The sequence below is a fragment of the Parambassis ranga genome, chromosome 16 (assembly GCF_900634625.1).
Source record: "Parambassis ranga chromosome 16, fParRan2.1, whole genome shotgun sequence".
Taxonomy (NCBI): domain Eukaryota; kingdom Metazoa; phylum Chordata; class Actinopteri; family Ambassidae; genus Parambassis; species Parambassis ranga.
In genome coordinates, this window is record NC_041036.1 from 15,298,075 (window position 1) to 15,316,224 (window position 18,150).

Consider the following 18,150-nt stretch of genomic DNA (forward strand, 5'->3'; position numbering starts at 1 on the left):
TCTCGCACACACACTTATAGAGCAGGATAATTAGAGAGGACCACCAGTGGCTTTCGCCCATGGAGGCGTAGTGATTACTGTCGCTACACCCTCCCCTGGGGCGGATGACAACAACCAGAGAATTAATACTTATCAAAGCACACACGTGCACACACACACATACACACACACACATACAAACCTCTTGCAGCCAGGCAGTATAGCAGAACTAAATGTGGCTCTCTTGCAGACAGCAGTCAAAGGGGTGGCCTGGCTCCCTGCTGGTACCTTGTGTGTTGGGTACCTGAATGCACCATTTTACCATCAAATGTTGCCCTACTTGAAGCTACAGAGAGTCTGAAAGGAAGTTCAGGAGTTAACTTTTCTTCTCACTGCTGAATGTGTGAGTGTGTTAAATAAGTTGCACTACTCAGTTGCAGATCACTCATTACAGTGAGGGGAATGAGGGGCGTCCTGAAACACTGGAACAGTGACAGCCTGTCTCCCCTCCCCACACCAGTGGGCGCACCTCGCAAGGATTTAACTGTGCTCACACAGTTTCATACGTAACCACACCCTTGTGGCCTGATTGGCCCAAAGTTTCCTGGACACCGCCCTCAGCGCGGCGCACCCGCCCTTCCAGCGCTGCACAGCCTGTTGCTGCCAAACCAGCTGGCAGTTTAAATGATATTCAGACCGGTTACTGTACGCGAAGCGCTGACATGTAAACTCAGGCTTACTCTCTGCTTTTACACTTTGCAATGAAGACATCTCAGCCCTGAAACACCATGCGACATGTGGACAAACTCTCAGGAACATTCCACAGTGGACGCGCACACCTTCCACCCTGCAGCCTGTGACTTTTAAACTGTTCTGAATTTACCTTTACGCATCATGCGTCGTAGAAGTTTGTTTATAAGTTGGTGAAGCTGCCGGGGAAAGATCTTCACCGTTCTCCTCTGTCGGCAGTCATCACCTGATCTTGGCACCAACACCTCCCAGGACCTGTGCGCGGCGCGGCCAGGATGGGCGCCCTGATGTGGACCCCGGGCACTCTGCCTGTATGGAAAGCCACGATTTTCCTCTTCAACATAATCTCAGCTGTTGTAGCCAAAAGACATGTGGTGTATTGGAATTCTACAAACGCAAGGTGAGAACTCTGCGCTTCTCAAAATCATTCTGAGAGCTGATGTCACCGCAGGCCATGTACAGGCGTCTTGTTAAGGGGTCAACATTTGGTTCAGTCTGCTGCTTTGGCGCAGATTAAACGCTGGTCTGGACATGACTGCTGCGCAATAAGCTCAATAATTCCATCTGAATGAGTCAGGCTTTAGTTTATGTTTAAAGAATCTGAGCTATGCGGCAGATGACGTCCTTGTGTACTTTAATGAAGAGGTGCGGAACAGGTAGAACCTGCACTAACTCAAAGGCTCTCAGACTGGTATTTGCTTTGTAAAGGGAGACCTGAGTTCTGGGAACACAGAGAGCCTGGGTTCATTTGAGACAGTTACCTGATCTCACCTTCTTCCTGCTGCTAAATGACCACACTTTAACCCTGGATTTCACCTGCAAGCTATTGTGTGGAGTTACTGATTATGCTGCTTATAGAAAGCCAGAAGTAAGGGTTTCTCGCTAAGTGTTTGTTCTGAATAGTGCCCTAGATAGCATTCTCCGGACACAGGTGTATATTAAAGTATAAACTGCTGCTGTGCATAAGCGAGTATGTAGTTGGGTAATGTGTGTGTGTGTGTATAATGGGTTGATTGGGGCCATTAGCCAGGCAGAGTGAGGCTCACCTGCTGATCCAGGTGTTCCAGTCTGGCTAATTGAAGGGTTGAGATGGGAGGCCTGCAGGGCCATAGGACTACTGCCCCCCAAAAAAGAACACATCCACTGTTCTCATACCTGCTTATTTAGAGACTCTCTCCCTGAGGCCTGATTCCCCAAACACTCTTTCAGATAAATGACCTTTTTACTTAATAGCTGTTGCCACTGAGGCCACTTTGTCACTCACACTTTTGTTCGGTGTTTTACATTTGCGGATGCACCAAATCTGACACAAATATGACTCCGGGGACTATTGATTTCCCAGAGGGCTCCTCCTATACTGGAGTCAGACAAGGTTATATCCAGTATGTCCAGCCTGTAAAACCCAGTCATGTAATTGGGATCCAACAGAAATATGGTGGGGAGGAACACAGCAGGGATTAGGAAGCACCTTCTTGTTCCCCCGGAGAGTCAGGGATGAATGGTCACAGCCTGTGGCAGGGCCACACAGTCTGCTGCAACACCACACAATCACAATGCCATCAGCATCACCGTGGAGTGTAACCCACTGTGGCAGAGAATCACTCTCATCAGCGACACCACCCAATCACAAAGCTATCACTCTAGCTGCGATGCTGCACCCAGTCAGAATCCCCTGGGTTTACCGCTAGGACTGTGCTTCCACCTCCTCCTCCTCCTCCTCCTCTCCCTACCAGCCACCTCCTTTTTTCCCCCTGCACTCCTCTTTCGTCTCTTCTTTCATCCTCTTTATGTCTCATGACTACCTCCTGCCTGGTGATGGATATTGGCAGAGTGATTAGTTGAGATTCAGTCATTCTCCCATACCATATTTTCTTTTAGCTGCCAGCCAGCCAGGTTGTCCTGAGGCCCATAAACATAGCCAGACGAGGGAAAGGAGCACAGGGAGAGACAGAGACAGGGAGCCATGCCTTTGTTGGCTCAGCGCTGCTATGCAGAGCTCAGGACATGTCACTCGTCTTATAGTATTTAACAATTTTTTAAAAAAGCCAATGAAATATTAACTTTGGAATCGTGTAGAGAATTATCCTAAAAATGTGCACCTCTTTCTGTGGTGCTTTTAAACTTCAGCTCACTGTTTTGGTTCAGTAGTTTGTTTTGATTTACTGTCGTACAGTGAAATACTGTTACTACATAAAATGCATACTAATATTGCTCAATACTGGATAAAACAAACAACTGTTTGTGTACAGAGCAGCTTTATAGGCTTATATGACAGTGTTGTGGTTATAGTACTGTTTCTTTAAACTTATTTGTCAATGTAAGTTTAGTTTTTGTAGATTGTGTGGATCAGTTTGCTCCTGGAGAGGCAGCATAAAACTTCAAACTGCAGCTGGTGAGAAAAGTGTCTCTTTTTAATACGGATGGCAGAAGACAGTCTCTGGCCGTCACCTTTCCTACGACATCTAGATTTATAGTTTTAATGAAGCAGCGGCAACCAAGTGGAGACTGAAGGGCCTCGTTGCTCTGCTCTAATATGCTTGTAACAAAGGCTCGGTGAAACACTTTTAACTGGCACACATTTAGCACCCTCCTAGATTGAAAAATGGAGCTCTGAAATGGAAGTGATAGACTGACTACAGGATCAGCGTTGTGGAATCAGACACCCCGGCCTCTCTTTTTGTGGGGCTCAAGTGGTTCAATTGCCCTCTTTTATGATTTTATGAACAGAGTTTACGATCGCTCTTGATTTTTATAACCACGTTCCTCTTTAGAGCAGTAGTTCCTTATTAGAAGAGGAATGATTTTTTACACCCTGGAGCAGTTAAAGGTTAGTAAAATATTATAACCCCAGTGCTCAAAACGTGTGTGTGTGTTTGTGTGTGCTGACAGTTTACCTTCCCACAGCAGCAAGCTTAGACTAGTTTATTGGTATATCCAGCCTCTCCTATGCACCTTGGTCTGTGTTTAACCCTGTAGCACCAAACTCATTGACCAGCCTACTTCTTGTATGTGTTGTGTGTGGAGGGGGGTTGTGCTGCATCCATCTCCATCTATTCTCTCTGTCAGAAAGTTTACTTACAGAAACCAAACTTTAAGCATTGAATTACCCTTTTTCTGGTGTGAAAGATGCTTTTTCCCATCTGCTCATACATCTGTAACAAGAATAAATGTCACCCATACCTGAACCTTAAATCAGCTACTCCACTTCCTTGTCCTCTGACTTGTTCTTGGCTCACACCTGCACTCTTGTGATCCCTCTTATCTGGGAGGAGGCAAACTTGTTGCAACAGTTCCTCAATCACAGCTTGAGCTTCACTCTCAAACTCCTTTGCTTCTTCCTCTCCCAGTTTTTTTTATTTTTTCCCTGCAAAGCAACAGATTAGCTCATATTAAATGGAAACAAAGAGCCCAGGATTCACAGCCACCATTAGAATATTATGTCTTACCTTGCCTTCTCACATATAACTTTAATGCTTTTAAAACTCCAGTCCAACCCCCTCTGAACCCTCTCTCTCTCTCTTTCTTTCTGCTTCTATCTCTCACCGCCCCTTTCACTCTAAGAATGAGGGTGAGCTCCGAGCCAGTGAAGCATGTTTAAACAGTGTGTGAGGAGATGGAATATTTGTATTGGTTTTCTGTATCTTTATTGAAAGCAGCCCTCATAAGTCTTCCGTGTAATCTCTGCTCTGTTTTATGCATCATTTCCTCTGTGTGCACTCATGAATGATCTAGTTTAAATACCAAAGTAAATCACATTCTGCATACCATACCTTCACGCACACACATACAACATCTGATCTATGGGAGCACACACACACACGCACACACAATGAAAGCAGACACTGCTTTGTAATTGTACCTCATCAGTGAAGGTGATTTCTTTTTTTATTATTATTATTTCTCCATCTGACGGTCTGTCTGTCTTACTCTGTGCTGTGTGTGTGTACAAATGAATACATTTCTGTTAGCTATCCCTCCTCTCTGTGTCTGTCTCTGTACTAATCTCTGCCTTCCCTTGGTAAATGATTAACATGGAGAACCTGGCTGAACTATAATCAACAAACCCACAGTGAGGTAATTACCACTTTATTCCCTGTCCTGCTAACAAAGCAATTTCTCTCTCTCCTTCTCTCTCCTCATCTGTCATGTAACTGTGTCTCTCTCTCTCTTTTCTGTGTCACTGCCTATTGTCTCTCTAGCTGCTGAGCTGTGATCTGTGTAGATTCCAAGATGCGTTCACGAGCGCAACTGTGTACCTTATCTTGTCTTTGTAAATGTGCTTTGTCTGTTTGTTTGTGGTATTGAGTGTATTATCAGGGGGTAAACTGTGGATGAGTAACCTCACTTGTGTACACTTGAGCTTCTTCATCTCTGTCAGAAAACAATGCGACGCAGCGATTTTTAGTGATTTGTACGCCAGAGGATTGACATTTGGTGCCATTGTTGCTGGTTGAAGTTCATCTCAGTGGAACAATAGCTCAGTCGGAGGTGTGTGCGTGCGTGTGTGTGTTTGGAACTGACCTGCTGTTTTGCGTAAAAGGGAAGTCTTGGTTTCCTTGAGAAGAGATGTGAATGCGATAAATTTCAGCTCTGGAAAAACAAAACCCAGAAATGCACCAGGATACAGAGCCTATTAAAACACTTATGGCTGTGATTCATTTGTGATCTTGAACATTATTCATTCTTTTTTTTTTCTTGTTTTTACTTGTTTTCAAACTTCCACCCACAGTAAGCAGTGAAAGTGGCTTTAGTTGGAAAAAGGATCTGTCCCGGCCAGCGGTGTGCGGCTGTGGGAACATTTACCAACCACTGTGCCGGCCTCTCAGCTAAATAGGTCATTGTTTAGTTTCCACTCGTTAGTTGATTTTAGGTGTGACTGAAGTGTTCGAGGTAAAAGGCATGCTATTGCCTTTGGATTCTTGGTGTTTTAAAGGTGGGGCATGCAGCAGACTATTGTGCAACTTTTTTTTTTTTTTTTTGCTCTCAAATGTCACGTGACCTCATTTCAAGTAAATCTGTGCAGAAACATTCACAGGTTACTGCTGACTGACACCGCTTCCTTCACTATTTCATGTATGCATCTGTGTGAAATCAGTAATCCTCCATTCGACTGTTTAGTGATATATTATACCTCAGAATGAAACCCACATAATCGTTGCACAACAAAAATAATCTTTGCAATTGAAGTGAAAGCTGAGATACTCATGCACAGGAAGACTCGAGCACACTGTGTTGGAAATGAGGTTTGGGCAGAGGCCTAGCGGTGAGGATGTCTGTATTAAAATGGATCAGATAGTCACAGTGCAGCTTGGAGCCCTTCGGAGCAGACATGGTGTACGAGCATGAAAGGACGGCCGCTCTCTCCTCCTGGTCTGGATATTTAGTCAATCGATACCAATTTAACACCCAGATATTATCGCCGGCTTCTCGCATTATCGCTAGGCTGCATATGGACCCGTCTCTTTCCCAATTTCTCTCCCCACGCTGCCCTGTTTCTCTGTGTACACACATACATCAATATTAGGTTGCATTAAGCTGTAATAAGTTGTATTGTATGAATGTCTCCAAGTGGGATGGAACAGCTGTGGAATGAAATGAGGTTCAGTGATGTCTGCGGCTCGTTTGGCACAGTGCAGCCCCGGCTTTGGCACAAAATGGCTGCCGTGCCGTGTGTGCGTGAAGAGGGCGGTTATGGTGGTTAAGGGCTGTTGGTGAGCACTGAGCGGGAGCGCATTCATTCATTCATTCATGGCACACAATGAGCTGTCATTGTGCGTAGGTGTCAGACGAACTGTGTGTTCCTTTGACACACAAAACAGCAATTAAACAGGCGCATGAGAATATGTAAACTGTGGGAAACACTGTCAATCTAAGCTTGACCAAAACAAAACAATCTACTCACTGTCTACGCACTTTTTTCAGAATTTCACACACGCATGTGCAGGCAGAAATGTGCAAACACACACTCACATGTACATAAAACCTCACACAATGCTCTTCTACTCCGCTCTGAAATCCTGCCAAGAGGCAACCTGGGAATTCCCTGAGACAGAAATTGAATTAGTATTGACCCAGGCAGAGCAAAAGGCTGTAGCAGGAACCTGGATTATTGTAGCCGACAAGGTCCTCACTGCCAGGAGGACACCGAGACGTGTTTGCCATCTTACCTGCACTCCACAGAACTGCTTAAAAGGAGTCGTTCAGAATTTTTTGGAGGGAATCTCCAATTCTTGTTCTTGTTTTTGTTTGAGAATGAATCAGACGTGAATCATTTGTTTTGGTCAGTAAATGAGTCATGAGCTGCAGAGAGAACACACTCGTGAGTCCTGTGCATGAATGAAACATCTTTTTCATCTTTGTCTTTTATGCATTTAAAGAAAAACTGAACGTTGTCGGTATCTAACATGGTAGTAAATCTCCTCAGTCGTAGCCAGCGAGTAGCTGACAAACAACACATTTCCAAACACAGAGATTTGTTTTTTTAATGTTCTCTGTTTAATATATAAAAAATGAGTTACCTTTAAATGGTTTAGTGTGTTATTGGATTAAAAAAAGAGCCTGCAAATCTGTTTGCAGGCTTAAAAACTCATTTTCACAAGTCACAAAGTGTATCTAAATGACAAAATATGTGGTTTAATGTGACATTTATTAAGATTTGAAGAAATATAATAAATGTGCTTGATGTACCTCCATCATGTTCTTAACATTAATAATGTCAGCTGGCATTCTGCCACAGAAAGGCATAATGAAGGATACAAAATAATCTGCTTTTAATTAAAATGAGTACAGGCCTGCACTCCCTGAAGGAAATAAAAAAAAAATGCTTAATGGTGAAAAATGCTATGTGCTTATTGAAGCTGTTTTCTTTGACCTGCCAGCTCCTTAATTTGCATGTATCGGTTAGTATTCACTAAATATGTCCTCTGTTGGCCACAAATAAATCTGTTTGTTTTTGACACACATCATGTTTAGTACACATTGCAGCACTGAATTAGTAGTGTGTCTGAAACCTTTCAGTAATGCAGTGAGAGTGGCCGTCCTCACACCAAAACAAACTACTAGAAGAAGTTCTACATTTTATTTTATCTTATCTCAGTGTTGCATTGTTTATTGCTATTAATATGCACATTTTCCTAGGAAGCATCTTTAATTTTGTGTTTCCTGAGGACAGCTGATGTTGTAAAAACTTTGTATCTGTGATTTTTCCATAGTGGAGAAAAAAACTAATATTGTTTGGGCATTGCCTCCCAGATGTATGGCTGTACTTTAGCCTACTTTTCTACTCCCCAATGATGCAAAAATGCAACCACATTTCACCTCTTTTTGTGGAAATACACCCCACAAAATGAATATACACTCTTTTTTTTTCGTCATCCCCCTAGAGATGGTAAAAACATTAGACCCTGCAGTGCCGGGGAGTGAAGGATGGAGAATGCGTTAAGTAGAGGATAGTAAGGAAAGAGTCAACAGATTTCAACTCCCAAAACAGCTCAGGAAGGCCTCCAGGGATGGAGGGATGAGGAGAGAGGGAGGGAGAGAGGGAAGAAAGGATGTCAGCAGGTATTACTATCACTGTCACAGGAAGGCGTGAGCAGTGAACCCTCCCTCCGCTCCTCCCTCCACGCTCACATACACACTCTCACACACGTACACCGTGATGCAGGCTTGTATACAGGTGTCGTAGAGAGACACGCACGAAGAGAGAGAGAGGTACAGAGAGTAGCACGTGTGCACACGCTCACACATGGCTGCTCGGACTCTTGGGAGAGCCCGGGTAGGACTTCATTTAGTTTGTGTTACAGTAGACTTTACCTGAGTCAAAAAGGGAAAAATATGCTCATTTAAACGTACAAGCTCAGATCCTTTCAGGCTTACAGAGCTGATGAGATATGGGTTAGGTATGTGTGTGCATGTGCCAGCGAATGTGATATTTTTGTAGCAATAACCAGTACCACATGATTTATTTTGGGGGGGTGCAATAATGCAACCTTGATCCCTGTCTCCTGGTACTCTGACTGCTATTTTTCTCTCTGCTTCTTTGTTCTCTTTTCGTCTCATTTTTTTTATTTCAGTCAAGTTTTTTTTTTAGAATTAATCCTCATCATACAGTTAACCATGCATTGTGTGTTACTGATTTCCCAGTGTACCATGGTAGCTTGCACTACCAGTGACACTGACAGGCTTTTGACATGTTAGCATGCACAATATAGTGTGAAAACTGGTCTTTAACCCTTTAAGTTCCATGCAGTTCCTCAGTGTTTTCATTTCTTTCACATTTTTTGGTCACTGTTGGATCATTTTTTGCAACATGCAGTGGTACAGAACCTTGAACGTGTATACTGATTTTTGAGACATGTAGAGTGGTGAAATATTATTATTATTTTTTTTAACAGACCTATAAATAACACATTCATCCAGTGACCACTGGAAAGTTCTAAATAAGGTAGTTTATGTATTTATTTAAAATCAATGATGTAATTTTTGGTTATTCATTTATATTATTTAAGCTGTATGCATTTGAAATCTGCAGATTATGGGGTCCAGAGTGTTGAAATGATTTTTCATTGCTTGTCTTTTATGTATTTATGTAAACTGACATTTTAAGATTAACTGTTCTTTGTTGCTGTCCAAAAGCATGTTTGGATAAATTCCTCTTAAATGATCAGATGGCTGTAATTTACAGTCTGAGAGCATCTGGAGTAGTTGTTGTATTTTGTGCTGAATGGGAAAAGGGGGGGGGGGGGTGATAGCCCTGTCCCAAATCTCCATAGCTATGGCCTTGTAGCAGGAGAACTCATGAATCTCATTGCTCCCCTATTCAGCTGGAAATAGAGTTCTTATACGCAGGGCGCTTCTCAACATAGTGGAGCAGACGCTCCATGTTTATGATTGTGGAATTAATCTGTGTGTTCAAAAATATACTCAGTGACAAATGCCTAGTCATGAAAGTCACAAAATCCCTTACTCACTCCATTTCTTTTAAATTTAAGGAGGTTTTCTGATGTATTTGCTGTCAGAGAAGAAGATTGTTTGGAGCCGTGTTGTTCTTCATCAGTCTAAACACTTTGCTTAGTTTGCATTTAATTTACATTGCTAACAGAAAAACACCCGCTGCCACACATGCTGTACCTCCTGTGTGTTAATCTTGTAATTTTGGGTCATTGTGGTTCATTACTTAAAGTAGAGTCCAGTCATTTTTAATCCCAAATTAATCAGATAATCCCAGTCCAGTGTCAGGCTGTTGTTAGCACTGGCGTCTGCACCTCTCCTGTTGACCCTCGCCACTTCCTTCCTTTCTGCTCCCAAATCCAGCCCCCCCTCCCTCTTTCCCTGTTATTGTGTCTGAACCTTTCATCGGTGTTGTGGAACTCAACTGGCCTTTCTAAGAAATTCAGGGGCATTCAACTTTATGCCATGCAGTTATATTAAGAGCACAGACACGTGGTCTCATGCTTCAGCAGAAGCTGGGTGTATTGTATATCGATTCAGTAGTCTCAGAAAAATGCACAAAATCAAATTATTGTTATTTCTTGGCTCTTTTGATTGATATTAGACATCAGTGTAAGTGTCCTACCTCCCCTGTTGATATGTGTTCATGTGTGTGAGGGCCGGGTGAGGCGGAGGGGGTGGCTGTGCGTGACTAGAACAGGACAAAGCTGGCTGCCTTGAGGGGGAATAAAGGGGACCTTCCATACCCCAGACACACAGAGCGATATGAATCTTAACCGTTGTGACGGAGAAAGATGGAGAGAGGAAGAGAGGAGCATGGATCGGCTGTAAAAGGAGGGAGAGGGAAGGGGCCAGTTTAGACTCCTGGGATTCCAAAGCAGTGACCGTGAAAGTGCTTAGATAAACAGAGAGGAAGACAGAGGGAGGGGAGGGCAAAGTGGGTGAAACGGCGGTGCTGGAAGAGGCATTGGAGGGAAGAGAGAACAGGAAGGTGTAGGCACGCTGACTATAGGGAGGGAAATGAGACCTGCTGAAGATGGGAGTGAAACCAAGTATAGAAGTTTTAAAATAAGTTCAGCAGGAGTCAGAGGGACTTAAAAGGGTCTATTTACTCCTTAACTCTCACACTTGCTCAATCTTTTTCTCTCCATCTTCTTCTCCTTCTCCCTGTTTAAATTATTCAGGTCTGTTGGCTGTATTAGGGCAGGTTTCCTTGACATGTCTTAACTGTGTGTGTGTGTGTGTGTGTGTGTGTCTGTCTGTCTGACTGAAGGACAGCTCTAGCCCTCCAACTGGCTATTCCTAAACTAACAACCACCAAATAATCAGGCACGGGGAGAAGCCAGAGGGAGCACACACCTGGGATAAATGGTCTTTGCTGCCTATCCAGCATTGACCTTCACATCATGGAGCCAGAGAGAGAGAGAGAGAGAGAGAGAGAGAGAGAGAGAGAGACAAAAAACAGAGTGCACGGATGGGAAAGAAAGAGTGTCTACAGCATCAGAAGTGTGACCCACTTAGTAAATGATGGATTCTCAAAGCCAAGTCTGATTTATTGGCCGAGTGTGTTTGCTTTGTGAGCGCCCTTTTCACTATGGCGAGCGTATCAGAGTACATGTGTGTTTATGAGTGCATTTTTTTAAAGGGTGTTGCTTGCAAGTTCTCCTTAACCCACTTACACAGGTGGGCTGAAAGACCAGAGACACAGATAAGAGTAGTTAAGTATAGTTAAATAATGGATGAGTGTGTGGAGCATATACTTCTAAGATGAACTCCAAAAAAGACACAAAAAAGAACTACACAACAGTTATTCATTTAATCTACATACATCTGCTGACTGGTGTGGTAAAAATATGGTAAAACGAGTTAGCTGACAGCAGCTTTCTCCATTATATGTAAGGAAATTGCTTCAAATGGTCTATAAACGGCAATCTATTGTCACCTTTGTCTAACCTGAGATATTTGATTAACTGAACCATGATATAAAACAGGAGGGTATGGTTGAAATAATATGCAGAGAAAACTGGCTCATTGCATCGAGTTTGCCTTCTCTGGTGTGCTATGGTTAATATCACAAATGTGCTACCAGAAAACAAAAGCTTTTCTTTTGCTTCTCCTGCTTAAGAGTCAGTGCTGCAGAATTACGCACGTGTTTGTGCGCATAGTAACATTACGTTTTTTGTTTAAATTCGTTTTTTTACATTATTTTCTTAGAATCATGAGAAGATTCAGTCTTATTTTAATGCACACAATGCCCTGCATGAACCAGCCTTTATGTAAAGTGCTGTTAACCTCAAAGTTAACAGTAATTTGTCTACACCCTCCATTCAGATAGACTTATCTGTGTGTAAATCTAAAGGGCCCAAGCAACAGTAAATGTACGTGCGACAAACGATGTTGACACAGTGGATAAACTCAGCTGCCACTCTGGAGCAATACACTTTGATAGATTTTGTAAATAGTTTGAATAATGCTTTTTTGTGTCACACATCATCACCCCCCCCCTGCTCCCCGCCCCTCATCCCTGTCTGTATGTTGGTCCTGTCAGTGTCTGAGCAGTGAGGTACTGTGGCTATATTCAAGTTTATGTATCCAAGCCTGGCACCTGTACAAATCAGCCCTGTATTTACACTGCAGCTCCATTTAGACTGCAGAAACATGGAGAGCACTCATTACTCTGAGGTTTAGGCTGTCCGACTGAGGATGCTGGAAAAAAGACGGATGGAACGAAAGATGGATGGGTGGGGCGTTGGCTTGGCACCAATCCCAGCTCCGGATTGGTTGTTGTCCTGGCAACGGCACGTCTGACCTTATTTACCCCCTTGCACACCCCTTGCCGTTCGCGTGCTCTACTCTCGCCCATGCACATTTCTTTTGCTGCTCACTTTTTTTCTGCCAGAGCCAAAACTCTTCGTCTTCTGCCCCTTTCTTTTTCCCCCCTAACAATAATCTTGAAATTGTGGCCACTTCCACACAGAGCAGGTGAAGGAGTCAAGCTAGACTCATAACCGATGCAGCACTGGCGGGCACAGTGAGGCAACATTTCACTTCTGGTCAAACAGCGAAAAAAAAAGAAAAACGGAGCCATAGAATGCAAGACTGCACTCTTGTCCATTTTTGTGTTGTGGACGGTAATTTCATACCTCCCCGAAAAGTCAGTGGAAAGACTATTTTAGGATCAGACTAGACCACACACAGAGTAGTAGTATGAGAGAGCTCTGCTACAGAAGAGGATGATGGTTTCTGCAGACCTGCAGCCATATCAAAATGGTTCCGATGAATTGGTTTCCATACTGATGGGTCAGAATCTTGCAATTTTCTATCCATCCTGTTGTGCTGCTGAATCACACAGAATAGACACACATACACAAGCTGAGGAGGACCAATGCCATAACAGGCAGAAAATAGGGTCTGTCTTTATCTGAGGCTGAGAATCTTTTTGAGTTGAAGCAGCAGGTGTGTGTGTGTGTGTGTGTGTGTGTGTGTATCTGTGTATTTTATCTGTGTCTGTAAATTGATAGGGAATGTGGGTGCATGAGGCAGCCTGCTGATCCCCACAGTTTGCTTGAGGAGTGGAGTGCCCTGAAAGCCCTGTGCCTTCTGGCCATTTAATGGAGCCCGCAGGGCAAGATAGGTGCAACCAATCACTTCATCTGTGACACACACACATACACCAACACATATCCAACCACATCCACATACAGATATGACTGCATTATGGGCATGAATGTTAACTTGTACCCCTTTATCCCCATGAGGGCAAAAGCATTTAGATTTGCCATTGGAACAGGGGTTTCCAAAGTAAGTCTCCTGGATCCTAATCATGTATAAAGTAAAAGAGAGTGTTCAGAACTTGTATGTTAAAAAACAAACAAAAAAGGGCCAAAGCAGGAAACAGGAGAGGGGAACATGTAAGAGGAAAGTCTGCATACCATCCACATTTCAAGATTAGGAGTCATAGAAAAGAAAGCAAAAGGTCTGGTGTAGAGGAGAGATACACTTCCTGCTGACCTTGAAGGAAGCCACAACAATCACACGTATAGTCACACACACGGTCACACACATAGGCATACCAAACAGGAAAGAGTAGATAAGCACAACAGCTTGTACCCCTTAAGTCCCTCTTTCCTCTCTGTGAGGAGCTGCTGATCACCGACTTGACCACAGTTTGATGACACAGAGAATCCAAAGAGGGTGTGAGGTGGGAGTGAGGGAGAGGGGGGTTGTAAAAGGATTTTTGAGCCAGCTGGGCTGGCGCGGAGGTGGGGGGCCCCAGATGGTCAGAAGTAGGGGGTGACATCCTTGTTTGTGCGCGTTGAGGGGAGTAAGCACCAGGTTAGACACAACACTGGGCTCTGGGCTCTGGACACAGCACGGCTTTGTGCAGACGGGGGGATTGGGGGGGGGGGGGTGGAGGTCTGCACTACGAGGTGAACTGAGAGGGGGGAGTTGTCCTCGTTCTGTTATGCTTCACATCCATGTGGAGAAAGAATGAGCCGCAGAAAGGAACTTAGCCTTGTAAACTCAGAAAAAGGTTTTTTTTTTTGAAAACAGGCGTTTCTGTGGAGGAAGAGGTCACTGACACTTTGTAGACATCCAGGAAAGACTTTCTTCTCTGCCTGTGCCTCATAACTGTTTCCATATGCTACTGTGCTTCCCACAAGAGGTTTCAAAGTCTGCATATATTCACCTGCCAGACATTACAGTTTGTGATTCTTTCTCATCATGAAGATGTGTTTGTAGTGTGAGAATGTATGCTTCAGTTCTTTTTCAGCTCCGTTCTTCAGTCTTCACCTCTGCTGCATAATGTTTGCACACAGTGATTTGGTGTCACACATCATCAGAAAGAGGAACTAAAAAACATTAGTATGTCTCCATGAAACAGGTGTGGTTGATCACAGTGAGCAGGGCCAGCTGGCAAGCTACTGTGTCTGATGGGAGAACTAGTAATATGGCACCGCTTGCCAGCCACTGGAGCTTGCCAAGTTAGCTTGCCAGCTAACTCAGATGCTAACGAAGAGGAAGTTAATGAAGTTGGTTCATTAGATATATATACTGTAGTATCAGAATTGACTTACACCTTCTATGGCACAACATAGCTTTAGGAGGATTAAACCTATGCTGGTGTGACCTTGGATTTTGGATTGTTTTAAAATTGTCTAAATATACATAGACATTGCTAAGTATTTAAGTGCAACTTCTAATTATTGCCTTACTTTGACAAAACCACCTTAGTGATTAAATAAATAAAAGGGCTTGCAGGCTTTTCAGTTTTCACATTTTTGTAGAGTGGAGTTTGTCAGCTGCCATGGGGCCCCATAGCAGAATGTGGCCCCTGCTTCAGCCCCTGGTCTAGTTAATCTGTTGTTAAAGCATATCATTAAACAACCTTAAGCACTGTATATGCATCTCCAGCAATACAGCTGCCAAATGTGAAGTAGATCAGACAAACAGTTGAAGAGAAAAGTGAAGAACAGGCACAGACAACACACAAACACACACACAGATTACTTTATATAGAGATGACTCACCTTGCAGGGTCTCATCTCTCATCATGTGGTGATCCCAGCCCATCATGAAATGCAGAAAGAAAACTGAAATATTTACAAAGTCATCCTCCTCCAGTGCATCAGTGATCCTCCCATATTACCAGTAGTGTTACTACAGTGCCCACCACAGAGGTTGAAACTGTGTCATGCTATGCCCAGCCAAGGCAGGGTGACCGCAGCATGCTGTGCCCGGTCAGCATAGTGCCCAGAGTTAGCCACAAAAGAACAGAGGCTCGATCAAGCCTTCAGGCCTCCCATCGTCACTAAAAGGAATCAGAAGGCTTTTCCTGTGCACTGCTTAGTGCACCATCACAATCATGAAAATGTAAGACTACTGTACACACACAGTGTTACATTTTTTCTGTATTCATCTGGGATGCACACAGAATATGCACGTTATTAGCATTTTCATTGTAGTAGAATATTTTTATCTCTGTTGTTTATGTGCAGTGCGTTTGTTTAGAGCCCCCGTGTATTCTGGATGCGTAGTATGCAGCTGCTGTGCACGATCAAGTATCTGTTCTGTATTCCTGAAGTGTTGCAAGATTGTTGCTCCTTTAATTATTCTCTCATATTAAAGGATCAAAGGTCTCTGCCACAGTCAACCCCCTGCATTTCATTATAACTTACACACACATATACATGCCTCTGTGTTCATGCACACTAACATGGGCACATCTGCAGGATATCAGTTTTTGAATTTTGAATGTGATTTCCTGTGATAATAAAGGGATAAATGTTGGCCTTTTCAAGTTTTCCATTGAAGAGCCCAGCGTGTTGGTTTTGATTTGGCTCCTTGGTGAGATTTTTCTTTATCAACCTAAGACTTGCACCATTTCTCAGAAGGGTGTCACTGATCACCCTGTGGCATGAGGGATGGAGCATGTTTTATTCTCCTGAAGTGCTTTCATGTCCTGGTGTGTGTGAACATGTTGTTGCGTGTGTGTTTAAATGCAATGAGTGTGTGCATCGCTGCCCCCTCCTCTGCTCCAGCCCTGGATCCAGCCAAGCCTCTTTATTTGCTTCCAGAGGATTCTCCTGCTGATAGGCTCTGTTCTCTGACACCCACAGCTCCTCCATGGTGCTCCCATGATGCCCCTGTGCTGTCACCACTCTGCAACATGGTGGCTGGCAGGAGGGAGGATGCTGAGTGTAATTAGGGCGTACCCAAGCCTACCAGGGCCAGAGAGAGGGGAAAGGGAGGAAGAGAAGAGGAAGAGGGCTGACAGTTTGACATCAGTACAGCACACTGACTCTGTAATTGCTGGTGTGCATATGGTGCAGGCCTAGGTTGGAGGCTTGGGTGTAATATAGTATAGAGAGTCAGAAAAAGGAGGGAGAGTATAGGGGGAATGCGGACTCTAAAGCAATAGATGGAGGATGAATGCACAGGGGTGAGGAGGAATGCAGAGTGAGGTGTGGGTTGGGAGGAAACAGGGCCTGAGCAGTGAAGAAGAGGAAGAAGCTTGAGGTGAATGACATGTAGCAGGGGGTGCAGCATGTTGACATAGCACACATCTATTATTACATGCACATACACCAGCACATACACACACAGCTGGTACACCTAAGTAAACATTTCTGTGCCTCAGAGGAGCCTTAGAAAGCACCACAGGTAGTAAGAAGAGTAAACAGGCTGCTGTGTGTGTGTGTGTGTGTGTGCACGCGCTCACACTGGATTACATGCTTTAGTGTTCTCTTAACCAGAAAATCAAGTGCCTTTGTTCAGCTTTAATTAGCACATACAGGTAATAGAGCTATCGAACATGGCTGCACACACACACATTCACGGAGGGGTTATTGATCAGTGGACTGTGTGTGTGAGTCCTGTGCAAGGGACCCTGATCGATGGCATCCTGTCCTGTTGATAGATCGCCAATTTGGCACAGTAGCTACTGAGCAGGAAGCAGCTTTTGTGAGGCCTGCTTCCAGGGTCTCACCTGCATTCTCACGACACACTCAGACACAAACACACATTCAGGTGAACAGTAGACTTCCGGTTTTTGTTGACAGCCTCCTTCTCTCTGACAGTCTCCTGTCATTCCTCTCCCTGCTGTTCCGTCCATCTTTGGATGGAGCAGATTTGCTGGACCATCTCACTCTTACACTGCTTGTGTTTCGCTTTCATCAGCTCTGTCTCCACCTCTTTTTCTTCTTTCTTCTTATTTATTCTTTTGGTCTCCTCTGTCTGCCTACTTAACTTGAGACTACTCTCCCATGCACCACCACCACCACCACCACCCTCTCCTCCCCATTCCACGCTCCTTTTCCCTCCCATGTTCCCCTTCACTGACTCCCAGCACTCCCTTCCTCTCTCCTCCGCTCTGTCACCCCTCTATAAAGCCTCCCACTGACGGGCCTGAACCTTCTGCCCAAGCCACATTCTGCCCCTCATTCTTCTCTCTTGCGCTCCATATGAAGAGGAGACCAATTAAAGTCCGTCTCCCCTCTTCTTCCTCTCCGTTGTTCTCCTCTCTGTGTGTCTGCACTCAGACTCTCTAGGGTCGCTAATTAAAACACTTTACTTTCTTTTCTCTTACCCTTTTTTTTACCTGTTCATCCAACTTCTCTCCTCCGTTTCCTCTTTATTCCTTTTTTGTTCAACCTGTCTCCATAGCTCCTTTCATCAGTTTTCATAGTTACTTTCTCTGGGCCCCATCTCATGCCTCTCCATCACTCACATTCCTTCCCTCCTTTTGTCACCAGTCTCTTTCCTCTTGTCCTGCTTTGTCCTCTCGGCCCACTATTATGATAACTTCCTGTGAATTTTTACCTCTGTCCTACATCCTGACACTCTTTCACTTATTAGTTTATACATGGGGTAACTCTTTACTGTAGCTGACAGGAAGTCAGAAACCCTCAGTCTGAGAGTGCATACATTATGCAGCTCTTCTGTTCTAATGATGCTGTCTTGTCCAGGGTT

The 18,150-nt window shown here is 44.1% G+C and overlaps 1 protein-coding gene across 2 annotated transcripts in view; it reads left to right on the plus strand.

Annotated features, from left to right (window-relative positions):
* Nucleotides 1–663: 663 nt before the first annotated feature.
* efna4 (ephrin A4) overlaps nucleotides 664–18,150 on the plus strand; it is a 28,248-nt gene continuing 10,761 nt past the window's right edge. For both annotated transcript variants that reach the window (XM_028426228.1, XM_028426229.1), the window contains exon 1: nucleotides 664–1,129. In XM_028426228.1, the coding sequence (XP_028282029.1) occupies nucleotides 1,005–1,129 (125 nt within the window). In that variant the 5' untranslated portion in view covers nucleotides 664–1,004. The remainder of the gene's footprint in view (nucleotides 1,130–18,150) is intronic.